The sequence below is a fragment of the Aricia agestis genome, chromosome 12, assembly GCF_905147365.1.
Source record: "Aricia agestis chromosome 12, ilAriAges1.1, whole genome shotgun sequence".
NCBI classification, from domain to species: Eukaryota; Metazoa; Arthropoda; class Insecta; order Lepidoptera; family Lycaenidae; genus Aricia; species Aricia agestis.
Genome location: NC_056417.1, coordinates 12,930,708 through 12,950,772, shown reverse-complemented (window position 1 = coordinate 12,950,772; position 20,065 = coordinate 12,930,708). Strand labels below are relative to the sequence as shown.

General features: G+C 35.8%; 1 protein-coding gene across 1 annotated transcript in view; it reads right to left on the bottom strand.

Moving 5' to 3' along the window:
* Window positions 1-19,550, bottom strand: part of LOC121732227 — a 36,243-nt gene extending 16,693 nt beyond the window's left edge. Inside the window, exons 1-4 of the mRNA XM_042122043.1 lie at window positions 19,036-19,550; window positions 16,259-16,439; window positions 5,637-5,743; window positions 1,953-2,108 (exon numbers count right to left, since the gene is read on the bottom strand). Of these exons, the coding sequence (XP_041977977.1) occupies window positions 1,953-2,108; window positions 5,637-5,743; window positions 16,259-16,439; window positions 19,036-19,193 (602 nt within the window). The 5' untranslated portion in view covers window positions 19,194-19,550. The remainder of the gene's footprint in view (window positions 1-1,952; window positions 2,109-5,636; window positions 5,744-16,258; window positions 16,440-19,035) is intronic.
* Between the last annotated feature and the right edge of the window lie 515 nt (window positions 19,551-20,065).

Sequence of the window (20,065 nt, the reverse complement as noted above, 5' to 3'; positions counted from 1 at the left end):
TATTTTTTTCTTTCTAGAAAGCCTATTTGCTAAAACTAGGAATGAATTTTCCAAAATTCCACCCCTGAAAGGATTAAGTATAGGGAATCAAATATCTAACCGACCGAACGACCTCTGTGGCTCAGTGGTGAGCGCGTTGGTAGCTCAAGCCGGGGGTCGCGGGTTCGAATCCCGCCGACGCGGCGACAAAAAAGTTTTCAATGTTCCCGGGTCTGGATGTGTATTAAATATGTATATCATATAATAAAAATCTTAAATATATTTCCGTTGTCTGATACCTGTAAGTCTGTAACACAAGTCCTTTAGGTACTTAGCACGGGGCCAGACCGACGTGGTGTGAAGCGTCCATAGATATTATTATTATTATTAATACATAATAATATTATGTATTAGATATTTTCTATATATATATATATATAAAACTCTAAGGTGACTGACTGACTGATTGACATAGTGATCTATCAACGCACAGCCCAAACCACTGGACGGATCGGACTGAAATTTTGCATGCAGGTAGATGTGATGACGTAGGCATCCGCTAAGAATTTTGATAAATTCCAACCCCAAGGGGTTCAAATAGGGGATGAAAGTTTGTATATAATAATACTTCTAACGCGAGCGAAGCCGCGGGCAAAAACTCGTTTATTATATTTCCACACGCAAGCTAATACCAGCACTAGCAACCTTAATTTTGTCTATTTAACGAGGACATGTATACTGCAAATTGCAATAATATCCTCTGTGAGCACTATAAGAAGCATTATTATCAGGAAATAACTGTAACTTGTCTATGTATTCAATTTTACTACAATTTATTACATACTCTATGTATAAAAATCGGCCAAGTGCGAGTTGTACTCGAGCACGAAGGGTTCCGTACCATAATAATAGCAAAAAATAGGCAAAATTTGTGTTTTTTGAAGTTAATTATTTAGTTTATTTTAATTTTATTATAAATTATTAAATTATAAATGCAATTGAGTATTTTGTGAACACTTCAAGTGCCTACCTGTTGCCATTATTGAGATCGAGCAAAGAAAGCAAAGAATCATGTTTGTTGTATGGGAGCCCCCCTTAACTATTTAATTTATTTTGTTTTAAGTATTTGTTGTTATTGTGGCAACAGATATATTATATACACAATCTGTAAAAATTTTAGAAGTCTAGCTATAGCGGTTCTTGAGAGTTGAGATACAGCCTGAAGACTGACAGACAGACGGACAGACATCGAAGTATTAGTAATAGGGTCCCGTTTTTCTCTTTGGGTACGGAACCCTAAAAATTATTAAATTTATTAGTTATAGCTACTATAATTGGCTAATCCATTTCCTAAAATTTTCATTCCATTTCATAATATCTTAAAAATTGTTTAATCACATACTTGATACAACTTACAAGAAGGATAGGTACTTCTAGAGTTGAAATATGTATGAGAAGAATATTATGACCAAACAAAAATACTTAAAATTTTAATGACTCCCTCATAAGGGAACAATATTGCATTACGTAAGCTGCAAGGAAGCATGTTATGTTCATAAATTGTGTAAAAAATTGCAGATGTATATCTCCCTAAATAACACTGATGGTATGGGCAGCTGGCCTCGATTCCGGTACCATACGTCCTTCAAAAACACGTTTGAATATTTGTGTCAAAATTTAATAAGTAACGGCTATTGTTACTACAGACTACTGAATTCGAGAAGGAAGGATAGTAGCTTAAACTTTTGACAACAACAAAATAATATTTAACCATAAATTAAACCATAATATTATGATAACACTGCAACTGTTGGTATTGCTCGTTCGGTACTAAGTGACTAGTGGTCAGGAAAAGTATGCCAGCTGGCATACTTTTCCTGTTGGGCTCGCGGTCGAGCAGCACGCTCCCGTCCGCCAGCGCCTGCTCCGCGAACGAGCTGGGGTGGAGTAATGTAAAAATGTAACAAACTCACTTCCAATACTCGCCAGCCATCTTGTACAGCTTGTACGGCAGGTGTTCGGTGTTGGGCTCGCGGTCGAGCAGCACGCTCGCGTCCGCCAGCGCCTGCTCCGCGAACGAGCTGTCCGTGGAGCACGCGCTGTATGCGGGACTGCTGAAGCGGGTTGACCTGGAGAAAGAAAAAAATTAAGCCTTTTTCTATCTACAATGTTCCAGTAGAGTGCAGAGCAATTTTAGTTAAAAGTAATGTAAGTTGTTCATATTCGCCATATAATAAAAAGGTAGTTACCTTAACGTACGCGCCGCATACGCGTATGAACGAAATGCGGCGCGTACGGTGCGGAGTGCGGACGAATGTGCGAGGTTTCACATCATATCATACGATTAATTCTAAAATGCGGCGCGTACGGCGTGTGCTTGCTAATAAAATATGTGCGATCACCATTAGCCGCAAAATCTATACTAATCTATACTAATATTATAAATGCGAAAGTATCTCTGTCTGTCTGTCTGTCTCGCTTTCACGCCAAAACTACTGAACCGATTGCAATGAAATTTTGTACACAGTTATTCTAGAGTCTGAGAAAGGACATAGGCTACATTTTGATGTGGGAAAATATCTTATTTCCATGAAAATATCGATGAAAATTAATTCGCATTGCGCGTGGCCAGCGCTCATCCCGGGGGTCCTGGGTTCGAGTCCCGCAGGCGGAACAAAAAGTTTTCAATGTTCCTGGGTCTTGGATGTGTATTAAAATAATATTTCAAAAATCTTAAATATATTTTATGTATAATATTATAAAACATCCAGAAATATATCGATGCAATGAACATTTTAGTTCTAATACGATTCAACAGATGGCGTTTTATTTTTCACTTCATTGTAACATAGAACTAATCATACTTATTAGTTATTATGTTTTTGTTTATAGTTTTTAATACGTTAGAATATTATGTTTAATAATATTATCACTTGGTATAATAATAATCAATCTATCTTATCTTATAGAACTCCTACTGCATTTCTAAGGAGTTCGAGTGTACCGTGTTGGCCTATATTCCATCCAGAAAATATATCAATCCAATCAACATTTTAATTCTAATATATGAAAACAGATGGCGTTTTATTTTTTACTTCATTATTGTAACAGAACTAATCATACTTTATTGTTTTTATTCATAACTAGCTGTTGCCCGCGACTTCGTCCGCGTGGACTTTAGTTTATAGCGCGCGGTGTCAACAAAATTTGTGTCAAATTTAAAAACTTTTTAAAACCCTGGTAATTGGTACCCCTCTTAGGGCCGCCTACACCGGAATGGCAGCGCTGAAAGTGCTCGCCTCGCCGCTGCCATTCCGGTGTAGCACGGCCCTTAATTAATCAAAATACCCAAAAACAGCTGTGCAGTGTGCACATAATCTATACTAATATTATAAATGCGAAAGTATCTCTGTCTGTCTGTCTGTCTGTCAGTCTCGCTTTCACGCCAAACGCCAAAACTACCGAACCGATTGTAATGAAATTTTGTATACAGATAGTCTAAAGCCTGAAAAAGGACATAGGCTACTTTTTTTAGTGGAAAAAAGGGTTGTAAGGGTCGTAAATTTGTTCAAAAAATTCATAATAGATGGCGCCGTGCGTCTTCTACATCGCGCTGACGCTTGCTCAAAAGTCTTTCTATAAGAGGTGGTATCATCTTACATTTAAGTCTCGATTTTTTTCGATTGTTATATTTATTCTACGGTATTAAATAACTCAGTACTTCATCTGTGCAGGCAGTGACGTAACCTTAAGACCAAATTTCACCAACGACTGTTAAAGTTAATGCTCGAATTAGTATCACGTTAGCTGTTTCGTTTTTCATATGAATGAAAGAGAAGACAGGACATTTTAACAAGCTGTTAACACTAACAGACGTTGGTGAAATTGGGGCTAAACCTATCAATGATAAATAGTTTATGGGTAAAGTTGTGTAATTGGGGGGCTAAATAAGCTATAAAATTTGGCATAAAATATAAAGTTTAATATAAAAAAATGAAGTACTTATTGTGTGCACACTGCACAGCTATATTAATTTAAGGGGTACCAGGGTTTTTTTATAAAAGCTTTTGACACCAATTTTGTTGATATCGCACGCTATAAACTGAAGTCCACGCGGACGAAGTCGCGGGCAACAGCTAGTTGTTCATATAGTTTGAAATCTTGTCAATGTTTACCGCTTTATGGACATGGCAAGACCAACAAATTGACTCAGATCTACATAAACAAACGATGTCAAGTACATGCGACGTTTGTTTTATCGTCCGTTAATTAATTCCACAGGTTCTTAAATATTGACATATTAAAGGCTTAATTAGAGGTAATAATTCCAAAAAAAGAGAACATCAAAAGAAAGAGCCAAATCACAGGCCACAGCACCAAAAAGTGCGTAAGCCGTAAGGTTTACGTTGGGCCAAGATGCATAATCACGTTTGCGAAGCTGTATGATATCACGCAAAAGAGACGTAAAGCTGTCTATAGTAGACGTAAATCGTGGGCAATCATAAGCTCCTCTACACGTTAGTAATAGCTTGTATGAGTCTATGACGGACCAACATGGCCATGTGGAGAGTCCGCATAAAGAGTTCCTACGTGGAAACATCAGTAACTGCTGTGAACTTATAACTGGCGCATGCCACATGGTGTCCGTTATTAGAATGTAGACAGTTTCCAGATGTATTCATGGTCAACCTCAATAAGAGGAGCTATTTATACTCCTCACCTGTCCTGCATATAGCACCGATAGTGACGTTCGCAAGTATACTTAGATATATTTATGGATCATTATCCATTACATACATACTTGCTAGTGTGTGTACTTTGCTAGCGGTAAAACATTTTAATTTACATAAAACCAATTCTTAATACATGACGTCAGCTAGTGTGTATGAATGGTATTTAATTTGTATAAAACCAAGTCTAAGGCCGGTATAAATAGTCAGTACTCAAGATGCATCTCGGGCTCAAGACGCAGTTCGGCTCGATGATTGGTCCAAATTTTGACAGCCAACCAATCACAGAGCCTGAACCGTGGCTTGAGACCGATATGCATCTTGAGTACTGACTATTTATACCGGCCTTAATAAGTACGTGTTTGCTAGCCATACATAGTAAAAGATCTGAATTTAGATTTAAGATCAATTATTATCAAGCTTAATCTTATATCATGATCACCGAACAACGGATATAAGATATTGAATGAACGTTTGCATTCGTTTTCACTTCCTCACGATTGCGTCATGTTCTTGGTGGAATTAGGTGTGACGTCATTGAACAAGCGGACGGTTAGATTTCAAATTCATAATATTAACAACGTAATCCAGTAGCCCTTATTCTCATGCCTCGAATGTCACTTCGATCGCAGGCTGTCACACTCTCACATGAGACAGCACTTTTGGCGCTGGGTAACCGTCGCTCGAAGCGACATTCGAGTCATGAGAATAGGCCCCTGGGCCCTGATTCACAATGCACGATTCGGAAACTTCAACGCGCGACATCCAATAAACGCTCACCGCGCAAGTCATTGTCCAATGTCCAATGGCCGCACGGTAAAGTTTCTGCTGGAGTGACCTATTAAGCGCTTCTTTCAGCTATTCCATATTTAAATTCAAATGTAAAAAAGATAACACATCTTATCAATGTGTGGGTGTTAATCTCACCTGTCCTGCGTCACATTCCTCACGTTGATGGGGCTGAGAGTGACGTCAGCGAGCGTGCGGTACCCGGTGCTCGTCGACACGCGCTCATACTGGCTGTTTAGCTCGTTCTGTGGACATCACACGGAATTAAAAAAAAAACATCAAAGGAGGTTAGACATGCGGTAGACGGACGGTAGTAGGTAAAGTTTGATGAAGTTTTACTGCAGTCTGCACTTAAATTTTATAGGCATTGATAGCCATAAAATAAATGTTTTAATCGCCTTTTACAACCAGCAGACTAAGCGAACTACAGGAGAAATGCGAAAGTTTTAAAATACTATCAGACTACAAAAACAAAATTACTTTCTTTTGGTCAATTGTATTCTTCTCTTCCGTAAAGAAAACTGTCGCATACAAAACCAAGCACATTGCGAAATGTGCTGCTGATATTCCCAATTCAGGGACCCGATTCTCAAGCGTCGAATGTCGTTGTGATCGGAGGCTACAGACTTCTAGACAATCGAGGCTTTAGAATCGGACCCCAGATCCTTTCAATGAAAATCACAATTTCTTATTCTAGGGTCATGTACCCTAGAAGCAGAGCCTTCAAGGTCATTATGACGTCACGAGCGCGGCAAATCAGTATGACATCATCGATAACGGCCGAGTTCGTTGCAATGGCCGACCGTGAATCATGCTCAATGTAGACCATCCGAGAGGGCCTTTATGAGGAGGCAATAAGGATCACTTTCGTAAAAACCAAAGGTAAAATTACTCTGAAGTCTGAACGGAGCTGTTACGCTACGTGCACATTACAAATTGCGAGGTTTGTGGTATTTGGGAAACATGAACCAGGATATAAAATGGAGTATTTTATTAGGCACCTTAGTAGATAATAATTAATAAGACATAAAGACGACCATGATACCAAAAATAGCCCAAACTTATTATTTACGATACGATACGATAAGGAGTATCTCAAGGAGGTCTTGTGGTACCCTCGCGTTTACGTAAAAAAGTCTAAAGTGGGTCCCTAAGGCGAGGTTATAGGTTCAGGTCAAAGGATCGTATTATTCACGTCATTGCCATATCATGAACTTTGAAGTATCTAGAATTCAGCATAAGAAGATAATAATTTAGGTTTAATTTTAATACTTCAGTCGCTACACAACATCTTCATTCACCGTACATCTTGTGATAAATGCCCTGCAAGTTGCAGGCTGCAACTGGCTAACTGCTGAATAAACGCGTTGTTTATATTTCCTTTGACACTATCTTTTCTTGTTTGATAAAAGGGTCTAGCCCACACACACTGTCACTTGTATAAACAGAGGCCAAAGGGGAAGGATCTCAGTAAATATATAATATCGATCCAATAACGCATGTCTGAACCATGTCTGAACTCTGGATAGTAGCCTGTAGCTGTGAGGAGCAAACACATTTTGTACAAGCAGCTGGATTGAAGCAGTTCTAACCAGTCTTTTCTGCTTAAATCTGGACTTAAACCAGATATTTCCGCTACAGAATTTAAGTGAAATGATTGAAAACGTGCCAAACCCGAATAAACTTTTTATACTTTTGGAGACACGTCTTCATTACAAATATTTCTAGATTTTTTAGAAATGACGGGTCTTCGATTAAAAGAAAAATGCGTTACACTATGCGACTAAGCTATACAGAGAATTCACAAAACTAATGATAAGATAATATTATTATTATGAATCCATAATATATAATCAGCTTCAATGTCGTTGAAAAGATTATAATGAGTCAAGAGTCAAGAATCAAGAGTTTGAAGAATTCAAATAAAAAGCGGTCCGTATTTCTAACCTAAAAATAGTGCTAAAAATTAACCATAACTTCCACTAGCCCTACCCCTAATTAATTCACGTTATCTACAACAAGTTCACATTGTAAATTAATTAAAATAATGGCACAAACATAAAATTAATTAGCATAAGAATTTAACCGACTAACAAAACCGACCTTCATTTTATCGACTAAACTACGTCATGCACCATAGAAACAAACGTCTTACCTCGAAAAAATCCTATATTTACACCGTAATTTAGGTCACGATTTAAAAGAAATGGCACTTTCAATTACTGTAAGGACGACTAAAGCTCAGTTGGGTAGGGGTTACAATGTCCATATGGTGGACGGTTTATAAATAAACCGACGCGGGGTACCGATTTGGCTATATTAGTTTGAATTTCCTCTATATCGCAATGTGCACAATAAAGTATATATTTGTTGTTGTTGTAATATAGTCAATTTTTAAGTTATAACAACTATTATTAAATTAATAAAAACAACCGACTGGAGTTACTCAAAGTTAAATAAGTACTGAAATATATCATGTTATTCTGTTGAAGGTCTAAATAAGTGTCTCAATTTATGCACTAGCTAAGTAGCTAATACATAACTTCATAATATAAAATGTAAGTAATTTGTATAAAATTCTTGCCTCGTTTTTTATTTTTTTATTTTAGTACTGTATATATAGCACAGAATAGATAATAGTACAAATACCTATAGTGATTTTACTCAGCACATAATCACCACTAAGACTGGGTTGCACCAACTAACTTTAACTTTAACCTTAACTATAACCGGAAAAATTGACAGATGTCGTATGAGAATATGGGGTGTTTGGACGCCATATTTAACTTTAACTTTACCCACGCCTCTGGTGCAACCCAGTCTTATTCTTACTTTAGACATGGAATAAGTTTTGTGCTAACCTCCTAGTTTAGAGTTTAGACGACAGCTAATAAACGGTGAACAATAGTTGACTAGACTTGCTAAGTAAATTGTGTTCGCAATAATGCGGGCCGGACAATAGGTCAATTAAGATCCCCGATACGATTCTAATGACCAAGCGGACCGTTAAATAGTTTTATACAAGAATGTGTATATATCTAGATTCTAGACGATCTAGTCAAGCCTTGTCACGAAAATCATCAAGATACAGAAATCAGGACACTGATAATAATTGAAAGTATTGGTGAAAATTTACGTGTGCCATGTATGAATGCAATTATTACAGGACATACTGACTATATATTTTGTTTTTTCGATCGCAAGCGTCACTCTAAAATTCTTTATAATACGAATAAATTATGAAGACGCTCACACTGGCAAACATTAGTATCAGATACTATTAAAAAATTCTGGATGGTCTGGAATCTGGATGTGTACGGAGCAAAATAATTTTAGCTTCACATTGATTCATCACATCGTCATCAACTGTAAGGAAGGATCAACGCATACGGGCGACAAAATTGTCTTTCTAGTTTCTCCATCTCCTTTGCATAACAATGGTCGATTTTCGGATAAGGAAAAGACAGGAAATACATTTATGAGTTGCTTGCAATAAATTTACACAGACATGAGGAAAACAACTGCAGAAGATCATTCTTCGTTCGATTCGTTGATCAAAATACTAATATTGAGCGACAAAGACGGTGTTGTTGCTCATATTGTGAGGACTTAGTGAATACCATGAATGAAAGCATTGCCTTATGCAGTCTGAAGAAGCAAACTGTATTTTGGAGTGCGCTAAATTAAATAATAACCAGAATGCAAATGGTGGGCGAAAGCGACAGTTTTGTCGCCCGTACGCACATTTAGTAATGCTGTTAATTTTTTAGTAAAATTTCGGCAGCAGCTACATTTTGCCTGGCGTCTGTTATAAGAAGATAAGAAGTTATTCTTATGGACCTCAATACATTTATAAACAAGAAGTAATTATTGTATGTATTTAATTGTATTCTGTCTGTGACGCCTTTTATCAATTGCATTGATAAAGAGTCATTGGCAGACTGGCAGTTTCGAAACATGATACCTACAGAATTTCTTTTGTTGCCTTTGTCTTCGTGAGTGTAAATTCACTACAGCGCGGCAGCGGGCGGTCACTTAAACGAAATATCATTTTAGAAATAGATGAATTTATTTAGACTTAAGGAAATGTGTTAATTAAAATGTTTAATAATGACGCAGTTTCATTACACATATTTGCTTTTTTCCAGAAAATCACGTACACACGTAATCTGCCCTACATTTATTTTAGGATTAACATTATTATCTCTAGAGTCGGGATTCTAGTTTCTCCAAGTCGGCACTGATGAAGAATGTCCATAAACTAAAATGAGTTTAAAATAAAGAATGTAATTAAACTTATATTAAATAAGGACGCTGTTAAGCATTCGTGTACTAACCCACACAAAAATTACGTATTGAGTTATGAATGCAGTTATGTTCTGTAAATGATTTAGAACAAGACTGCATTCAAAATTTAACGACAAAAAAAATTGTGGGTTAGGACACTAATGCTTAACAGCGACCATTTAACACTCACTTTGTCACCGTTTCAATTAAGTCAGTTAGCTTTTTACTACGTTTTTCTAAGTGTTGGCTTAGTAATTACTAATTACACTTAATACCTTTATGGTAAGTGATAGTACTGAGTAGTATTTCGTAGTAAAGAATGATAAGAAACGCTCTTATCATCCGTCTTTGCTTATCTTAAAATTTATAGTAACAGATAACAAATCTGTTTCAGTCATTAGATTCCTCTCAGAGTTATTTTATCTCGAAGGCTCTTCGCGAGTTAGCTTGAGATATATTAAAATAACAACCCTGATGAAGCTGAAATTGTTTATGAATCATGCAATTAATATACTTAATTAATTTTCAATACACCTTGTTTCAAGTTATTTTGGGGGTTGGAATGTAGTTTACACAAAAAGTATGGCATGCCAGACAAATACCAGTACCACGTGCGGTACTTGTTTCAAAACCATCTGCCGTGCTAAAGGCCAAGTCCAATTTGGACGGGACTCACGGGGAGCTACCATCTTGCTTTTTGTATTAATTGATACATATTATTATGGTACTTATTAAAACTTAAAACAAAAAATTGTTCACCTTGCACTGAAAATAATGGCATCGGAGAAGTTCCTTTCACCTTACATAGATATTTGACAATCTTTAAAATTAACAACATCTTTGGGAGATACGGAGACAATTTTGTCGCCCGCGCGCGCGGGGTTTTGACAGTAATTTATCTGAGTACGAAATTAAAAACAAACCATAATACATTAGGATTGAGTATTGACCCAGATACCATTTGCTATTTAGGGTGGGGTTCTACAGGGTGTAACAAAAATAAGTGATAATACTTTAGGATGTGTACGTGTTCCTTGTAGAGAGTTCACTGTGAAAGTAGCAGCGCTGAAAGACCAAAATTTTTTTTCACTTTTGTATGGGGAAACTCGTGACGCTCGGACCCTTGCCCATACAAAAGTGAAAAAAAATTTTCGTCTTTTAGCGCTGCTACTTTCACAGTGAACTCTCGACAAGGAACACGTACACACCCTAAAGTATTATCACTTATTTTTGTTACACCCTTAGGGGAGCAGGGCCATAAAATAAAATTAATACGACAAGTTAAATTAGGTCAAACATGCAACTAACAAAGTTATTCGTTCAGTCATGTTCTTGTTGTTTGTTTTCTTTGAGTTTTTCATATAATATTATTGTTTGTTTTAAAATAGTTTTCTTTTATTTTGTGGGGCCGATTCTTATACCTCGAAATTCGAATGTCGCATGCTGATTGCTGTTTCACCCGCAAGTGAGAATGTCTGTGCAACAAAATATTAATACATATATAATTATACACTCAAAAAATTATTTAAAGTTTTTTTTTTTTAATAAAATAAGGGGGCAAACGAGCAAAGTGTTGTTACAACTTTTTCGGTCTAGCCCCCGCAAGGCGCAACGCGCGATAAGAAACGCGATGTTCAAATAAAAATTTTAAATAACAAACTTATAAGATTTTTACACTATACAGTATACAGTATAACTGCCGTTCGTTAAAATGTAATAATATTTTTGGTACCCTCGAAATAGGTACATTTTATACCATCCACACATCGATCTCTCTTTTAAAGAGCTGACTCGTGTCCACAGAACACTCGTGTCCATATTATAACCCCTAGTTCGTCATTTCTTTGGATTATAAACTGCATAATTTAGATTTTAGATGCTTATGTTCTGTACTAATATTTTATGTAAAAGTTATACTTAAGTACCACTTTAAATAACTGTAGTAGCCCAGTAGAGTTAGTTCAGCCTTGTAAGTTGTATGGGACTCTGAAATTAATATCATAGTCAGTTTTTTTTTTTGCACCTATGTTTCGGGGGTGTCATGAATAGCTTAAAATCAAAAACTCGATCAAATCCGACGTGTGCGTTAGCCACCATATTGGTTTGAAGATAATATCTTTAAAAAAAGACTTATCTCCTTTATTTTTTACGAAAATGATAAGAACTAAATTTGTTGTAAATTTAACGTCCGATTTGGTCGAGTTTTTGAATTTAAGCTATTTGTGAGTGATGTGACCTCCTCTAAACACTGGTGCAAAAAAAAATTCTGACTAAGTATAAAAATTAATTAAAAAAAATATATAACTCTACTGGGGACACTGGGGTATAGGCACTTTGTTCCAAGTTCAAAGTTATACATATACGCATAAACTCTATGGAAGTAAGTGCCAAGTTAAATGTATAATAATATGTAATAGGAAATAATAAAACGAGCGAATAAAAAATACTTTGCGACTGATGATGAACATACTGTTTTAATAACATGAGCGGTATTAATTTGACTAAGCGAAAAATAAACTAAACTAACGACTAATATTGATTTATAATAAAATCCAGAACGAGCTTACAAAAGTGGATTGCGATTAATCTATTTCAGATATTAAAATTCTATCCGAGCGACTGTATTACTAAGTGAGCGACTAGAAATACATAGCGGGCAACTTCAATATTAAATATAGATTCAATTTTTCTAAGTGAGGTTATTTATTACGAGCTACTAAAAAGTTCATTTTGAGCAAACTTTTGTGAGCTGCTTTATTAATGATAATTGGTTACTGATATTCTATTTGAGGCTTTATATTTTATATTTTGATACGTGTTTTAATGAAAACTACATATTGTTAAATGCGTGCGAATTCGAATGGGGGCGGGGCGACGAATCATTGCAGTCAGGTGAGTTGGGCTGCGGACCAATACGACTTTTTGGGTTAGGTTAGATGGCTAAGGCGGGAGCGTAGCGCAGCGAATCATAATTGAAGGCAGTTGTTTTTTTTTTTTGGTATAGGTCGCCATTAAAATTTTACCCATTTCTTTGACGTTCCGTTAAGGATTATAATTTGTGTAATTTATTGATGATTTTATATTATATAAACAGGGTTTACCCCCCTCCCCCCTCCTCCCCTGCCCCTCTAAATCGTTGGGTACGATTCTAAAATTTTACCGTTATATAATTTAAGTTCCTACAAATAGAACAATGCGTATTTTGGGATCGTCAAATCAAATTATGAAATCTTTTCTATCTCTGTTAGCTACCACTTTTTTTCACATATAAAATTGTTGTTCCTCTTATCCAAATGAAGCTACTCACAAAAAATTTGCTTGATAGTAATAAAAAAAAATTGTTCTATCCCTGTCCGCAGTAGCAGTCCCTGAATAAAAATGTTTCATCAAATAGTTATTTCATATTCATTTTTTTTGTTTTAATGTGTGCTCATTGTACTCTGCTCATTAGTATATTTTTCAAAGTGGTTTTTGGTATTCGAAACACTTCATTTAAGATAAAATGCCGCTCAGTATAAAAATTACATTTGCCATATATTGAAAAAAATGCAGGACGTAACGTTGACACTCAAACAGATATTAGGTCGTTAAAAAATTATAAAGCTGCTCATTTTGTATTTTAAGTAACTCAAATAAATAATTTCTAAGTAGCTGTTCTGTTAATTTGTCGTCACTCACTCTCAGTCGCTCAAATAGTAATTCTGTAACCCAAAAGTAATTTTGACACCTAAAACTGTAATTTGCAGTCACTCGATTAAATACTACCCATATGTAATAATATGAATTGTTACATATGGGAAAGTTGGTCTGAGCTGTTTACATAAGAACATGTTTTAGGAGATAACTTTCTTCATTGCTCTGTTGCATTTTATCACAACTTTAGACTGTGGCTATGCTCTTAGTAGTAACTACATAATAGGAACAAACAAATACTAACCTTATGCGTTTAAAGTTGGAGTACAATATTCAACGAACAACCATCCTAGGATTAACTGTTAGCGTAGGTGTGTTGGGTTCAAATTGTTATTTATGGTGCATTATAATTGGTATTCAATTAGAGTAAATAAGTTGAACGACCTCTGTACAGTCAGTCAGTTTAGTCAGTGTATAGCCAAAATTTTGTCACGATAGTTACTAGACCAAATAAGTGTAGGGTGTCAGAGCAAGTGATATTTATTAGAGAACTAAACAGCTCAGGCCCACTTCCGCAGATCTGTTAAAGTTAACCCTAGGTTATGCATATCTTGTGTGTTCCTCGTATTTATGAAAGTGATAGCATGATGTCTAGAGTCAAGAATCAAGATCCACTTGCGCCAGTCTGTGTTTAAGTACTTGTACTATTATCTATTCTGTGGTTTAAGTTAAAAACCTTGGTTAAATAGTTACTAGATGATGCCCACAACTCCGTTACGCGCTGGTACAGCACGCCATTTTTTCGGGACAAAAAATATCCTTAGGTGTCCTTTGCCAGGAAATAAATCGGTTTAGCGGTTTGGGCGTGAAGAGGTAACAGACGGACAGATGGACAGACAGACTTTCGCATATTTTGTAATGTTAGTGTAGTATGATTGATGAACGCAGGGTGGACTGACACTCGGATTGGCACAAGTAAAGTTAACTGATAGCTTCGATCACTAATATACTGATAGTTAAGAGGATACACCAGGGGCGAGAGAAATTAAAAATAGGTATTTGAAAATGTATTGCTGTCTCACCAATCTCAAGTCTCCCACCGCAGAGCGCGATAGAGACAACACGACAAAAGTTGTAATAAAGGAACAGAAAATCTTTGATTCGTTGTCCGCTGATTCCTTCTCCAAAACTTAACCGATTTAAGTACTTTTTTCATTAAGAATTAAAGCAAGGCTTGAGCTGTGTTCCTATGTTTTATTTTTTTGTATATTTTAGCCAGTTTTGTTTTCTGGGTGTTTGAACACAGAGGAAAATCTTGCCATTTTCTTGGGTTTTTGGACGTTCTTATCTTTTTTAATAATTAAATTATGAAAAAAAAGAAAACATAGGGACATGCTAATAGTGGCCATAGATATTCAGGAAAAAAATCATAACTCTACCGGCATTATCCAGGGAGGAAACAGGGGACAGCGTTTGTATGGAAAAACGGCGGTCCGCGGTGTGGACTCCTCTAAGTTAAACACACGTCAGTGCAACGATCTCAGTTATTTAGCCAACTTCCAAAAAAGGAAGTCATATGTCCGACTGTATGGCCTAGGACCTTTATGCTAACGAATTAGGGACCCCTTTCTCGGAACTCCGAGGCAAAATAGCTTCGAACGCGCAGTTTGTCGTGAATCGTAATTCGTGACATTCAAATGGCAAAGGTTGGAATTCTGAGGTGAAATTGTAGTTACATTTGTATACAAGCTTGAAGTAAAGGCACCGGTTCACGTTGGACTATGCTAGTTAACCGATTGCCGCCATTATTCCACAACAGCTGTATTACAATTTACAACTTATAGTCTGTCAAGAAAGTGAAGAAATTAAAAAGTGGCAACATCGTAGTGTCATCCCTTTTTATTTTTAACCAAAGATTTTACATTTTGCATTGTAGTTAAAGTTAAAGCACAGAATAGATAATAGTACAAGTAGTTAAAGTTAGTTGGTGCAACCCGACCTTAGAATCTTGGCATTATAGCTAATGCTTGCTTATAAATGCATAAGTAAGTAATAACTAGTACGTAGCAATACATAATATACGCAGATGTTACGCGACATTCACCTTGAAACACAAGCCAAAGTAATGACTCAGTAGTAGCCAGTAGGGCACATTACTGACACAAATATATTCTATAGAGTTTAGACTATAACGCACTGTATACGTAGGTACTAGGTAGGTGTATCTGTAGACACTAGACATATTATTATAAACTAGATGTTACCCGCAACTCCGTTGCGCCAAAACTCGTTTATCGTGTGGGAACTGTACATTTTTCCAGGATTAAAAGTACTATGTCCTTTCCCACGACTCGAAAGTATCTCCATACCAAATTTCAGCAAAATCTGTTCAACTATTTAGGCGTGAAGAGGTAACCGACAGACAGACAGACGTATAGTATGGAAGTATGGATGAAAGTGTGTTTGTCTGCCTGCTACCTCTTTACGTTTAAGCCGCTAAACCGATTTTGATATTTGGCATGCAGATCATACTTTGAGTCTCCAGAAAGAACAAATATAGGTTCCCGCGCGATACGACATTCGGCGCAACGGAATTGCGGGCGTCATTTCATAATATAAAATTATCTTGTCTCAGTGTTTGTTAGTCTGTTTTTGTCTGAGACAGCTGGCTTTATGTCAGAGAATAGGTAGTAAACTGTAAGCACACATAATTGAAAGATACAAACATAATATTATAACATCACCTGCACAATCTGTTACACAATCTGATTACAACCAAAGATTACACATTACTATGTACATAATATTATGTTAATGAGGTTTAAAAAAATGTAACATACCTGTATAATTTCTTTCCTATGCCCTCTCAGTCTGTCCAAACTCTCTTCTGAAGAGTAATCCGAGGTCTTTATGAGTTTCTCTGATCTTGTTGATTGCCTGGTCCTGTGGGATGTCTGGACTTCTTCAATTTCCTCATCGACAGGGTCTATAGAACTCTTCTTTGAATTATGTTGCAGTTGCCTGTGAACAATCATAATTTATCAGTTCTACTTGTACTGCTTAGAATTATTATAATAAATAAAATAATTATATGTAGTAGCAATAACGTTTCAAAATATCATCTGCAAACCTATACTCTGATTCCCCTATTTCTAAAGCTTTGATTATGGTTTTAATGTAGTCAAAGAGTACCAGAGTCCCGCCCATTCATGAATCATGAGACTTAACATGAAAAAATTTATTTACTTTTTTTTATGAAATAAGGGGGCAAACGAGCAAACGGGTCACCTGATGGAAAGCAACTTCCGTCGCCCATGGACACTTGCAGCATCAGAAGAGCTGCAAGTGCGTTGCCGGCCTTTTAAGAGGGAATAGGGTAATAGGAGAGGGTAGGGAAGGGAAGGGAATAAGGGAGGGTAGAGAAGGAAAGGGAATAGGGTAGGAGATTGGGCCTCCAGTAAACTCACTCACTCACTCGGTGAAACACAGCGCAAGCACTGTTTCACGCCGGTTTTCTGTGAGAACGTGGTATTTCTCCGGTCGAGCCGGCCCATTCGTGTCGAAGCATGGCTCTCCCACGTATATATTACCACTATTATCACTATTTACTTCTTAGGCAAATTTTATGAAACAGGAAATAGGATAATATTTTAGTACTCTAGCACCAGCATAGACAGTAAACAAAAAGTTTTGTTCATGACAACATGACATGTTCAGCATATCAGATTTTGGTCAGATTATTTATTGTAGGTGCTAGTAGCGCCCTCTGCTCCAACCTTTGCATAATATTCTCTATTGATTTCCTGTGACTAGATTATTATCATAATACCTCTTATTGCTTGATATAAATGAACTACAATTAAAAAAAGAAAAGCATCTCGGCAGTGTCTAGACCAGGGGTTCCCAAACTGTGCGCCGCGGCACCCTGGTGCACCGTGGGGCGGCAAAAGGGGCGCCGTGAGTCGATCCTCCATCATTATCCGAAACCCCAAATATTATAAAATTAAAATTATACAAATTATGAAAAGCACCAAATACTTATTTAATATTTTAAATCCTAACTATAATCATTAAAGGTGTTCAGTTATGTATAGTTTTCTAATAGCTAGGTAGAGTAGGGCGCCATGACAAAATATTGTAACATGTAACTGCGCTGCGGGCTGAAAAATATTGGGAACCCCTAGTCTAGACTGTTTACTTAATAGGTTGATGATATCCGGATAATAAGATTAAAATCAGCTTTGACATGGTATTAATACATTTTTATTCTTATCTACAAATGTTATCAATGTGTTTACAAAAGATATTCACATTGTAACATGTTTTCCCACAGTATTTCTTCAATAGTGTGAATGCACATTTAAGTATCTTTTAACTGTGTATTACAACTATTAAAGTTGCACATTGTTCAAGGCAAACGGAAATTAATGCTTATTACTTAGAGCATTTTGTAATAATATCATAAGAAAAAAATACTAAAGACATGATTTACTCCTCGTTTTATCTTATTATGTTAAAAAAATATGTGATACCTAGTTGTATTTTTATTATCTGTTTTATTGTTATTTAAGACTCTAATAGACAATTAGATAAACTTATATCTATTATATATATACATATACAAATAAAAATGGATTTTCAATTGTGTTAGTAATGCTAAAACTCGAAAACGGCTGAACGGATTGGGCTAATTTTAGTCTTAAAATATCCGTAGAAGTCCAGGGAAGGTTTTGAAGTGACACAAAGTTCACCGGGACAGCTAGTTAAAAATATACTTTTGAGCAACAATTATTAACATGTAACACAATTCATAGTATAGCTTAACTCAGGCCACTAATAATTATAAAATTTACCTCATTCATTAAAATGTAATCAATCAGTGTTTAAGTGAATGAAGCATACATGGAATGTTAAAACCATTAGTATTATTTTCAACATGTTCCAAGTTCAAAATTAAACATAAAAGAGTTCTAAATATAGATTCCACATTTTCCATAGAACCTTGTGGTCAAAGCCATTATGTACATGAAGGCCAAAATAGTATTGACCTCAGACAAGCCTTACTGATGTCACCATGGAATACAAATAGTGACACAATAAGTGACCTTCTCCATGTTGTAAAACTTGTAAACAAGCTAAGTTTAGCTAATAAACTTAAATAATAACATGCGTGGAGCATGTTCATGTAATAATGTAAAATGTGTGTGTGTCTGTTACTCCACTTCACTCTTTAAAAACTGATCTGATTTAAATGAAATGTGGTTTATACATTGATAGGTTAGCCTATGTGAAAATATAATTTAATAGCATTAACAAATATTTTTTTACATCATTGTTTTTGTAACTATTAGATAATATCACAATTCACAGCAGGCCATGCATTGTAAACAAATACATAACATAAAAGTTATGTATTTGTTTACAATGCATAAATTACTTATTATAACATAATAATAATGTTACTGTGATAATGTTATTGACTTTAATTTGCTTGTTCTAGTCTTATCGGTGTATCAGATTACTAATTTGCCGGTAATAACGAAAACATGACTGTTTACAATGTCTAAAGTCTGTGAAAACAAAACAACAAGCAATAGGTAGGCAAGGACGAACTTACTTGATTGGTGTGCTCCTTTTGATAGGTGTTCTCCGTCCAGATTTATGATGAGTATGTTCCTCAACTTCTGTGCAGTTCTCGTGGTCGCAACTCGACCGCAAGAATGGAGTCTTTGATCGCGATCTTGATCTCAAACCACCAACGATCGAGTTCTCCATATTGATGTTGTAAACTCTTCTGCTGCTGTAATTTACCTTATTTCCAGCACATATCTCACACTGTTTATTAACCTTGATCCACTTCAATTTAAATACAAGATAACTTCACACTACGCACCCAATATTGCACAAGAAATCTATTTTTGTGGTTTTGAGCAATGCCGCCAAATTTAACCTTAACTTCTTCTTAATTTTTCATTAACGTAGGTTTATTTGAACTAATAAGAGCTATACAGTACGCTAAACACGACAAATATTATAAAATTGTATTCAGCAGCAGAGTTTTTAGGAGATTATAGAATTTCTTCAGTTTCGTAATCTCAATACTCGCCGTTCTACTGCCAAACATAAACTGAGATGACGTCACTACTCACTAAGTCACTAGTCACTACAAAACTCAAAAGACGTTAAAGTCTGTGTTACTGTAATAAAAAAAATTTAGTAAAATACCAGTCGTTAGAAATTTTCAGTAGTGGGACACTTTATACTTTGATGGTAAAAATAAAAGTTTGTTGTTTTTATACCACGTAAATAATAATGGGATTAATATTGAGGGGTATTCACGTTACAATAAAAATAGGCTGTTGCTAGTCGTCCGGTAAGCGGTTGTCCAATATCTGGTTTTGGGTGTCCAACTACTGAAATTCTGTCCCATGACTGTGTTTTACCTACCATTCAGTTTTTACCAAAAGCAATATAAACACTGAAAAACCGTCCCATTTTTATGTTTGCATATCTTATTATAAGTTAGATAATTTACGAACACAAATATAATATCTGTTTCTTTCTATTTCATGCGAAGTATTTAATTTTTGACAGCTATTTCTGTAAAAAAACCTTAGCTGTCTAATGACTAGTGCTTAAAATATTGT